Raw genomic sequence first — 12117 nt, 5'->3', positions numbered from 1 at the left:
TTCCTGCAGCGCGCGCCGTGCGTAAAGTCACGCACGGAACCAACCCGGAAGTAGGAGCCAGCAGGGAGACAAAAAGCTGCTGTTACATAACTATAAAGAACGCGATGTAACTCTGTCATTACATTAACTTCACTTTAAAAAGTATTGAGGTTTTACTTTTTAAACAATGCAGCGCGAGAGTGAAAGTAAAAAACTTTTTCTTTATTTTCTGTGTTTTTTTTTTTTACTGTTTCCAGTGCCACATTTTCTTTAACACTAAGCAGCAGACATGACCTTGACACGGTTTGTTTTTACACAAATAGGCCTACTCATTTATTTTGGTCGTTTTTAAGTTGTTTCATTTGGTTGTACGGAGCTCAGGGAGTGCCATAAAAGATAATTTACAGTTAAAATAAAACAACAAAAGGAGATTTGCTGATTTAACTTTATTTAGGAACAGCCAACATAAAAATACTTTTTAAAATGGGGCAAGCAACTGCTCATACACAACGCTGATCCCCCTCCCACATAATATATTTACAATTTCACAAAAATACATCAAGTATTTACCTTAAAGATCCAGCTTTCTTTGAAGACCCCTCCTATTTTGAGAAATGTCTGCACCGTTTTGCTCAGTTTCTCCGTACTGCAAACAGTTTACGTTCAAAATACGTGTTGGGGATGACTCTCAGCGACTACTGCATCAAATTTTAATTCAATATCTGTAACGCTGATGGAGTTACGACCATTTTTGAGTTTGCTAAGATCAGTTAGACGATGGACATCTTGAATTGGGTCCTGCCAAAAATTTAAGATTTTAGACGATGAGTGAAGCCTTTAATATGTGTTGGGGGTGACTCTCAGCTACTACCACATCAAATCCTCGCTCATCCATCCATTATCTTTCATCGGCTTCTTCCTTTTGGGGTCGCAGGTCACTGTGCAAGAGGCGGGGGACACCGTGGACAGGTCTCCAGTCCATCACAGGGACAAAGAGTCAAACAACCATTCACTCTCTCATTCACACCTAGGGACAATTTAGAGTTACCAATCAGTCTAACATACATCATTACTGTTTTTCCTTTACAATTTATACTTTTGTTGGATGTAACTGGGACAACTTGTGCACAATTTCATTCCACCACATGTACCACATGTATGACAAATAAAGAAACTTTGACTTTGATAGATACGCGTTTTTGGTCTGTGGAGTACCCGGAGAAAACCCACGCATTCACGGAGAGAACATGCAAACTCCACCCAGAAGGTCCCCAGACTGGGATTTGAACCAGGGTAACCTGGTCGCTGAGAGGCAGCAGCTGTACGAGTTGTGCAACCGTGCTGCCCAATCCCGTCAAGATCTGTAAAAGAGAGTTAGAGATCTTTTTGCTTTTGCTAATTCTAACTTGTACATTCATTACTTTCTGAAATTTCATTGAAATTTGTCCACATGGACACATCCATCCATCCATCCATCCATCGTCTTCCTCTTGCGCTGGATTCAGGTCTCTGGGCAGAAGCTTGATCGTGGAGGTTTAGACATCTCTCTCCACAGCCACCTCTTCAAGCTCTTCTGGACTCTAAGGCGTTCCCAGGACAGATAACATATTGGTCTCTCCAACATGTCCTGGGTCTTTCCTGGGGTCTCCTACCAGTTGGACATGCTGAAAATACCTCCCTAAATAGGCGCCATGGGGCCATTCTTACCACATGCCTGAACCACCTCAACTGGCTCCTCTGGATGTGGAGGAGCAGCGGCTCTACTCAGAGTTTCTCCTGGACAACTGTATTTTTACCATGTCTCATGGTAAAAATACACGGGTACCCTGCTACCATGGGTATCCATGTATTTTTATCATGTCTCATGGTAAAAATACACGGGTACCCATGGTACTCTGCTACCATGGGTGGCAAGCAAGCGTGAGGCCTTAGGTGTTTTGATTTCTGACATTGTGAACTGACTCTAGGTTTGTGGTATGTGCAAGATAAGAAGGTGACAAATACTTTAAAGTATTTACCCAGACTATGTTGCTTCAACCAGTTTTTCCAATGGCACGCCACATTTCTTACTTTCTCTTATTGCAGATATGTGTAAACTGGAGGTATTGATGTGTTCTAGTTTTTTTCAGTCCTCTACGAACATCAGCCTAAAGTGTTTCCAGCTGTGCAGCACGTCACGCTCCGAGCACGTTGCCCTTGTAACCACAGAAAACTCTACGAACCAAACTGTGAATTTAGACCTACAGCACGTCGCCACTGGTGGAGGTGGTCAGTGTCCAAATGAACTTTGGTTCCACAGATTTTCAACAGAAATCTACCGTTTCCATCATCAGTGTGTCATGTCCCTCTCTCGAGGCGAACTCTGGAAAACATGTTGCATGAAACCGTTTTGAAATTGCAAACGGGAGTGACCCTGAGGAACAGGATCATGTGTTGACACTGAACTCGCTGTGGAGATTTGGCAACAAGGTCTCCATCTGTCCAACTTAAACTTTGTCAAATCTTTGGATTTTTTTCACACTATGCTTAAATTTAGTAAGAATGGGTTAAATTTACAACAATGTCATCTCGATTCTTCTTCTTTTACCCACATGGCGTTCATTGTGTTTTCATCATGTGGTGGAATTTTCTCACATTTGAGCCACAAGAAGTATTTTTCTCAACAATTCCCCAACTATTCATCTCCCGACCCTGAAAATAACAGACTCAGCATCTTATAGACTCGATTATTGTTGGTTAAAATGTGCAAAAGTTTCAATTAAACCAAATAACACTTGTGCTTTCTTTCCTTCTTTTAGTAATTATGGCAACAAAAACATCAGTAGTGATGAACTGCAAATTTGTTTCATTTATAGAAATCATCTCGAAACTTCAAAACTTGATGTTTTGTGACCCATACTGGGGTCCTGACCCCAACTTTTGAAACCATTTGCTTAAAATACGTCAAAGAAAACCACACCAGAAGACATTTTATTTTATTTCATTCCTTTAGGGGGAAAAGTAATAATAATAATGAGGCGTATAAGTTGCTCTAGCAGCTCTGATGTTTCCCAATTAGTGTTCAAAGCTGTTGAAACTACTTGTAAATGTTTACATCCATGACCCCGTGACCTGAGAGATCAATACGTTTTCTGTCTGTGCAAAAAAAAAAAAAAAAAAGACCTTTGACGGGAATTCAAAGGTCTTTTTCAGTAGAAACAAATAAAAACATAACATTTAAAAAAAATAGTCTGCTACAACTCGGTCAGTTTTACACATATTGAATTAAACTTCAGCGTGGTGGTAGCTGAGAGTCATCCCTAACACATATACGGAGCTCTAGTCATTGCAAAAGAGCTTTTGTTTAAAATTTCAAATTAAAAAAATAAAGAGGAGTTGGTAGGTGGTGCAAAATTCAGAAAAAAAAAAACTTAGAATTTCCAACATTAATGTTATAAAATGAAAAAAACTTGGGAAGTCAGAAATTTGCAAGAATAAAATCTCTTTTTATGATTCAATATAAAAATTCACAAAAATAAAAGTATGATATTTTCCAATATTGCTATGATATTAATTTGTGAGGAAAAAAGGGTAAAAAAAAATTCATTAATTACTAATGGAGCATCTGTCATAAACAGTTGGAGACGACCCAAATCAATATGGCCGCCACACCCACTTAAACCTTAGGGAAGAAACACGATTATAACTCAGTCAGTTTTACAGGTACAGAGCTAAAATCTGATGTGGTAGTAGCAGAGAGTCATCACCGACACATACTCTGAGCTTTACTTGTTCCACTGGATCCTTGCTTAAAAACTTTGGTGTTTACTTTTGGAGTGAACCCAGTTTAAGATGTTCACCATAAACAAAACAAATGGATGTAACCAACTTTATAGATCCTGAGCAAAAATATGGTGAGGTAGTAGCTGAGAGTCCTCCCCAACACATCCTCTGAGCTCTACTAAAGATGTCTAGTGAGATTCCAGTATGATCATTTGTCCTTTCTCAGCATGAGATGATCTAATGTGTTCAACATAATGAAACTTCTTCCAGTCATCTGTTAACAATGGTGTACCACAAGGTTCAGTCTTAGGACCCCCCCTCTTCATAATCTAAATAAGTAATGTAGATCATTCCTGATGCATCCTTACATTTCTATGCCGATGACACAGTAGTTTACTGTCGAGCTAAAACTGTTGCTAAGGTTTTCCAGCTTTGATAGTCTGCTTTCGACATCAACCAGTCAGACTTGTTCGGCCTCAAACTGGTGCCAAAACCAAAGGGATGTTGTTTTCAAACAGGAAGTCTGTCACAGCAGTCCTTCCTTTCTATTTTATCTTCAAATGGTGTCCTTATTGAGTTTGTCGATTCTTATAAATACCAGGGTATTTTGGTCGATTCACATCTTTTAAGCCTCATGTCGAAGTGATTTTAAACGACTGATACGTTCATGGCAAAAACCAACGTAGACACGTTCCTGTTTTTAGTAGTTTACACCACTTTATAGATGTTTTTGTTTTGTTTTTATATCATTTATTCCATTTACTTTTCATTTTATATGCTTTTTACATGATTGTCTATTACTGTGTTGTTTGTTTAAAACAGGTCTCTCTTGTAAATGAGTCCTCGTGGCTCAGTGAGACTAACCTGGGTAAATAAAGGTTGAACGGATGAATCTCGGTTTAAAAGCCCCCAGGCCTCAGCTTTGTTGAAACTCGCAGAATGACCTTCGTCCGGGCCGTTTCTCAACAGCGGTTCTGAATCGAACGACAGGCCGCAGCCATTTAATCACTCACCCAGTCGAATTAAAGAGTCAATAACGAGCCAGTGTAAACAAGTCCACCCTTTGCTCTTTGGATCCAGTCTCGGTCTTGCAGCACGCCTGAGTGTCGAAGGTCAAGAAAAATTAAATTACAGTTCGTCTCTGACTGGGTGATTGAATCCACGAGGGAGGTATTCACCTACGGTTAATTTTTACCTGTGAATGTAAACACAACAACACAACAGAGTCCTGTTTGTCCACGCAGGAGCGTCTGCTTGTTTCACACTTTGACCCGACCGGGTTGACCCTAACTCTGTCCACATTCGTCCTGATGGAAGACAGCACGTCCACCCCATGTCCTGGGTCCACAAGCTGCTGCTGCAGCTGGACGGCTCTTTATAAAACACTTGTCGACTAGGTTTTAGGTGAGCAAACGAAGGCTCCGTTCATTTTTCTTTCACTGTATTACATTGTCATGGCAACCTGCTTCATTAAAAACTGGCTTGGATTAGACAAACAAACCACAAAAGCAAACATAACGCTCAGAAGGATGTTCATCTTTTTCTGGTACTTTACTCTTTTTGCTCCATGTAACTCGACAGCGCCCTCCAGTGGAGAGACACAGAACTGAAGAGGCTCAAATCTACAAAAGAGCTTCAGTTACAAACAAAAATACTTTCAGATATCAAATAATCCCAAACTTCTCAGGTTCTGACCTGTAAAGAAACAGCTGCACATGATCATCACCCCAAATATGATCGGTTTAAGTCGTATGACCGTATTAAATAAAGACTTAAAGACAAAATAAACCGGTTATGATTAGGTTTGGAGAAATATTTATAGGGAAAATACGTTCTTATCAATTTTTAAACATAATTTGATTTATGGAGATTATTTGGGAACACTAATTTGATAATTCATGACCCAAAGTTGGGTTTGGGGCCCCACTTTAGAACCACTGGTCCAAATTTTTAAAATTGATTAATTTATTTTTATTACTTTTTCCTACATAAACAAAAAGAATGCAACAAAGGCAGTACAGTGACACCCTGGCCACAAAGTTTATCGTTTTAAAATTAATCTTTACAACTATAATAGAAAAGATGATGGTGTCTTTGTAAAATAAATAAGTTTTCAAATATATATATATTTTGCAAGTATTTCAATTGTATTCTATTATGTTCAGAAAAACTTAGATATTTGCACACCTGCAATATTTAAAATAAAATAAAATAGAATTATATGGTAACATTTTCTGTAAACTCCATATTTTTGAACTAGAAGAAAAATTAAAAACCCAGAAGCATTGGTTACAATAAAAAAAAAACTCCAAACAATTTATTTATAAAGGCACCATTCTCTAGTTTATCATGTTCTATTTTCTTATCTTCTAATGTAATTTACTTAAATATAATATATTAATGTTTTGGTACGATATTCCGTAAAATATTTCTTTATTTCAAACATATATTAAAAACAGAAAAGAAATAATGTAATAAGATGGACAAAATTAAACATATTTGAAAATGAGTGGGAAGAAGTTAATAATTTGTGAAGGATGGGATTAAATAAATTTGTACAATAGTAATTATTTCCTTATTCTAAATTATACAGTAATGAGTTCAATAAGACTTAAACAATCATCAATTTACTTACTTATCCTACATAAATTGTATAAAAATTATATATAATAATCATTGATGTGTTACTTTTCTTGATCATAATCAAATGACAATCATACGCACGCCTCATCCAGCCCCATGAAGAATCCTTAATGGTCGTTTTAAACTTTTATAATTATTACTACAAACCGCTGCACAGTTACTTAAATGTGGAAGAACTATGGGACAGAATGTGAAGCGATTTGTAATTCAGAACCCGTCGTTGGTTTGCACACGTCTAATAAAAGGTTTCCATCACATTTGTTAATCATTATTCCCAGAAAATTAATTTCATTCACACTTTCACTTTGAAATCCATAATGCACTTTTAATTCTGATTTAGTTCTGCCGTAATTAAAAAAACACCTTTGCGTTGCTCAAGTTTAATAATTTATTTTTATCAAACCAATTTTTTTTTGTTTTATTTATTAAGTTATCACCTGAACATATCACCTTATACCACCTCATCACCTGATTATACCTTACACAAATCGCTAACATACAAAATAAACAACTTAGGACCCAATACTGACCCGTGAGGGATGCCACAACTAATGTCTAAACATGAACAGTAATCAACTTCACAAACTACTTCCTATTACTAAGACAACGCCACCCAGTTCATCATTGCCCTTGATGCCATAACGTTCAAGTTTATTAATTAAAATGTTGAGATTTATGGCGTCAAACGTTTTCTTCAGGCCTAAGAATACTCGCAATACTCGTTTCTGCTCTATTAAGTTAGTAATGTCTTTTTTAAATTGATATACAGTAAATGTTGATAAACTAGTAAATCATTTACAACAGTTGACATTTTGTCCATAGATGATGATGATCAAAATAATTTCCCCTCCTTGTTAATTTATGATACTCTTCATCAGTGTAACAGCAGAAGTTGTTATTGATGGAGCTGAAATAACAATAACAATATGTTTGTCTAACCATGAGTGAATTGTTGGACATGGACTAATTTATCTTCGTTGGATTTACCCTAAAAACCTTTAGATTTTATTTAAAATAAACCTCCCTACCCGTCATGGCGGAATTGGGTCAAAACTTCAAGTCCCACAATGCAGCGCGCCCGCTTGAAGTTACAAAGGAAAGTACCAAAACTCACTCTACTTTCATTTTCGCTTGTTTATGCTGAGTAACTGCGAGAGTTTCTCAGTCGGGCTTCGAGTTACTCAGTCTGAAACGATCATTTTCGTTTTTTGTTCCTCCTTGTTGTTTTGTTACAGTTAAAACCGTTTAACAAGTTTATTAATTTACCTTTTTTATCCGCGCGGTCACGATCAATCATGGCTTCTCTGGGAATTCGCCTCGAGTCCAAGAAACAGGTGAGCCCGACTGTTAGCACGAAACATGCTCAACCCGGTTCTGCTCAAACACCTGGCTGCCAACAGGTGAGGAACAGGTGAGTTTGAGTTTGGACCTTTAGCAGACTCACAGCAGAACCGGCCTGTTGCGTTCAAGGACACGTAATCCAGTCAGGAAAAATCAGCTTCACCGTCCAAATGAAAGGTTTCCTCTTCTGAAACGCGTTTTATTTCCATTTCAGGTGGATGACTTCTGCCAGAAGCTCTCCAAGGAGGTAACCCTTCATGAGTTTTGTAAATAACAGAGTTTTTTGTGAAGTTTTCACATTTTTCCACACCGTTTGTTTGTTTGTTTGTTGTTGTTACAGGCAGAGGAGCTGGTGTCCAATTTTTTCCCTGAGAAGATTGAAGAGCTGCACATGTTGCTGAAGGTTTGAATCTGGCTCCAGAAGCAAAACTTTCTTAAGTGTTTATTTTTTTTTAAAACTCATTTTACATTTAAGGTGTTCATTAGGCTATTAGTGTTTATTATATCATGTTTAAAGTTGAGAAATTATTTAAAAAGCCTTAAACTAATTTAAAAATGTGCATGTTTTGCTGATAAGTATATTATAATAATATATAATAAATATATAAGTATAGCAAAACATCTCAGAGAACATGGGGTGGGTTTTAATGAAATATGTAAATGTCAAAAATTAATTATTTTTTAAGCCAGCCCAATTCAAGATGTCCGCCACGGCCAACTGACCCTAAAACCACAACAGCAGCTGTAATTATTAGTTTTACAGAGAATGAGCGGAACACATGCTCGGAAGGAACGCTCGTCCTCTAGTTTTTGTTAGTACGATGAAGATTTATAGGTTTTCTGGCACAGACGAGCGTTTAAACCCAGACTGTGAGCGCCAACACCAAACTTGTTTTCGTGTTTTTTGTCAGACGTCTTTCAGCTGCGATGACCTGGCGTCCATAAAGGCTCCGCTGGACATCCCCATCCCGGATCCGGCCAAAGAGGAGGCCAAACGCAAGAAGAAGGAGGAGGTATTCAGAGTAATTAGCTGCTATGATGTGAGAAATTTAATGTTTTAAAACAAGAAGCCTGATTTTATTTATTTATTTCACTCTTGCGTCGGTTCCACAAAGTCGGCCTCATATTTTTAAGCCTCCCCATTGAAGGGGTTTAAAGTGAGCTTTATGAAGGGTATTTAAGATGCTTTAAATGCATTTTTTTCATTAAATCATCAGAAAAACAAGTTTTTAGTAATGAATTAATTACAGGTTTCTGAGACGTGATCAGTCCCACAGCTTATTTATAACGAACAACTCGCAACTTTCCTCAACGTTAACGCTGGTAATGTTCCGCTGGTTCTACTTTAACGACAATTAAGTGAAAATAAAATGTTATTCTGTGTTCTGTGGGGCTTAAATTTGTACAATAACGAAGCCAAACAAACACTCATATCAATGACTTTGTATTGATTGTTATTGATTAGGCCTGTCACGATAACAAATTTTGCTGGGCGATTAATTGTCTCAGAAATTATTGCGATAAACGATAATATTGTTTGAAATTTTACAATAAATAGTAATTATTGTCAAATTTAAGAAGAAATGTTGGTCAATTTGTTTTGCATGTAGTACTGCTTTTCAACCACTGTATGGCAGTATAAGACTGTTTGAACCAAAGGATGGATAGTGAGGGAGCGAGCAGCGTGTCTCTTTAAGAAAAATGGGAGGGAGGCCTCTTGACGTGACATGGGCTGACATGGCAGACGCTCGGTGTGATTTGAGCTCTTTAGCATAGAATTTGTCACACAAAGCTTTTAATAAAAAAATCAGTAAACAAGTTCTCAGCTTCTTTTTGCAGAGAAACAACTTTTTAGACGAAGGCACTGGTTTCAACCGTGAATTTTGGAGCTTCGACAAGACGGAGGATTATTCCCAGAGATCAGCCTGTTACCTTAGCTCGTAGCTTAGTGGCTTTTAAGGATCCAAAAACGCGACTTTGGACGATTAAAACCGATTTTAAAGAGAAAATGGAAAGGGAGGGGTCAGTGAAGTTGAGCCTTTTGTCTTCCAGTGTCTTCAACAGAAAGAGAGACACGAAGAAACGATAAAGCTGATAAATGAAAATGAGATAGATAATTTTCATTTATCATGCGATTAATTGATTTATTGTTTATTGCGACAGGCCTAATATTGATATTTTGTATTTATGATACTTTCTAACATTTGGTTTTTCATACGTTAACTGAAAAACCTTCATTTGGAAAAAAAAAAAAGAGTGGAAAATGTTTGTTACATAAAAACAAAACTGCAGATAAATATATCCTGATGAATGCTCAACAATCCAGGTAGAAAAATCTAAAAAAGTTAAGTTAGAAGAAAAGCCGTCAAAAAAAAAAAAATATATATATATAAATAAACTATTTATGGGATTTATTTGTTGCAGAAGGAAGCTAAAGATGAGAAGAAAGACAAGGACAGCGATAAAGAGGAGGAGGATTCAGGTAAATGAGGACAGGTGTGGGTTTGTCTAGAAAATGTCATAAAGTTATGTTCTGTATTTAAATGAAAGAATCTGTGTAGGAAGTAGCGAAGGTGGCTGAGTGTTTAGGATTGTTTTCCCTCCAGGACCTCCGTGCGGCCCCATCTACAGCAACGAGCGCGTGGAGAGCCTCCTGAGGGAGGTCCAACCCGAGATCCAGACGCTCAAGGAGAAGCTCAACACGGTCAGTCCCGCCTGTTTTCTAACGTTGAACCCCCAGTTAGTCCCCATCAGCCAAGTGAGACCGGCTTCATGGCGAACATAAACCTCCTGTGGATCCAGGAACCGTTCCCGTCATCACAGGTCTATTTACGGAAACGTTTTCCCGGCAGGTGTCCATGTGGGTGCAGCTCCACATCCCCAAGATTGAAGATGGGAATAACTTCGGAGTGGCCGTGCAGGTTGGTGATTATCACCGCTGGACCGGAGGACGATGTATCTGAAACATAAAGCTTTCGTCTTGTCCAACAGGAGAAAGTGTTTGAGCTGCTGACGAACACGCGCACCAAGATCGAGGCTTTCCAGACTCAGATTTCAAAGTAAGAGCCCAAATCAGCGCAGCAGGATGAGGAATATTTACTGACGTGACTGTTGGTGTTAGTTTATTTGGGCTGGCAGGCTCAGCTCTTATGAAAATCATGTGTCCTTAAAGGCCTGAAAATAGTTTTTTAATTTATAAAACTTCACAAGGAACGCCTGCCCATCAACTCTGGGACAACAAAAACATTTGAAAGTGAAAATAATCCACGAAGGAGCGAACAATTGAACAGCTTGTTCATCAGAAGTTCTGTCCTTCATCCATATTAATAATCTATTTTAAACTATGATCGTGTCAGGCGGTGATTTAAAATGTACACGTTGATATGATGTTGTGACCTCTTTTATTTTGACAGATATTACAGTGAGAGAGGTGACGCTGTGGCCAAAGCCGCCAAACAACCACATGTGGTCAGTAGTTCATGCCCAGTGTCCTCGGCTGCATCGAGTTATAGACGGTAAAACGTATAACTCACCGTTTACGATGTGTGCCTTTCTGCTGCAGGGAGACTACCGACAGCTGGTCCACGAGCTGGACCAGTATCAGTACTGCGAGCTCCGCCTTGTGGTCTTGGACATCCGCAACACATATGTAAGACGCCTCCCGGCTGCTGTTTGCATTAAAGACCGAGTGTGTCATCTGGACGTTGTAAATCTAACTCGACGCACCATCTGTTGCGTTTTAAATCAAAAGGCTTGTGCGTAAATTCCTCCAGCAGCAGGACGACGGCCGGACGGAGTTCATTCTGAGCTAATCAGACAGAAATTAGGTTAATCGCTTAGTGTGTTGAATCGATTAATGGTTCATATCCTGTAGATTAATCAGTGCGTCTCTTCCCTTTGGTCGTTGTCCTTTTGTGTGTTTGATGCTGTTAATTATCAAGGCGTCACAGCTTGTGATGAAAGGAGCATCGGATTCAAGTACAGCTGGGAGGGGGGGGGGGCTTCGTTCTACACACCGTCTCTTTTTATCTTTGTTTAGGCAGCTTCACTAGAGTTTGTTGTCTAGAGACGCTAGTGGAGGTTTAATCTGTTTTCTTCAATAATAGTTTGCACTCTCAAATAAAGCTCAGACTGGGGGAGAACTTGGGCAACAGTTGATGTATGTGCAGTGTCACCCATTAAGCTTAGAATAGTGAAGAACTTGGGCAACAGTTGATGTGTGATCAGTGTCTCCCATTAAGCTTAAAATAGTGAAGAACTTGGGCAACAGTTGATGTATGTGCAGTCTCACCCATTAAGCTTAGAATGTGAAGAACTTGGGCAACAGTTGATGTATGTGCAGTCTCACCCATTAAGCTTAGAATAGTGAAGAACTTGGGCAACAGTTGATGT

The 12117-nt window shown here is 38.5% G+C and overlaps 1 protein-coding gene across 1 annotated transcript in view; it reads left to right on the top strand.

Annotated features, from left to right (window-relative positions):
- The first annotated feature begins 7512 nt into the window (after positions 1–7512).
- The window catches only part of psme1 (proteasome activator subunit 1), a 5464-nt gene continuing 859 nt past the window's right edge, over positions 7513–12117 (top strand). Inside the window, exons 1-10 of the mRNA XM_037694150.1 lie at positions 7513–7718; positions 7940–7972; positions 8066–8128; positions 8637–8738; positions 10150–10207; positions 10332–10429; positions 10578–10646; positions 10717–10784; positions 11139–11193; positions 11288–11374. Of these exons, the coding sequence (XP_037550078.1) occupies positions 7680–7718; positions 7940–7972; positions 8066–8128; positions 8637–8738; positions 10150–10207; positions 10332–10429; positions 10578–10646; positions 10717–10784; positions 11139–11193; positions 11288–11374 (672 nt within the window). The 5' untranslated portion in view covers positions 7513–7679. The remainder of the gene's footprint in view (positions 7719–7939; positions 7973–8065; positions 8129–8636; positions 8739–10149; positions 10208–10331; positions 10430–10577; positions 10647–10716; positions 10785–11138; positions 11194–11287; positions 11375–12117) is intronic.

Source organism: Nematolebias whitei, chromosome 20, assembly GCF_014905685.2.
Source record: "Nematolebias whitei isolate Nwh7 chromosome 20, NemWhi1, whole genome shotgun sequence".
In the NCBI taxonomy this organism is placed as follows: Eukaryota; Metazoa; Chordata; class Actinopteri; order Cyprinodontiformes; family Rivulidae; genus Nematolebias; species Nematolebias whitei.
Note: the sequence above shows the minus strand (reverse complement) of the source record. Positions and strands in the feature narration are given on the sequence as shown.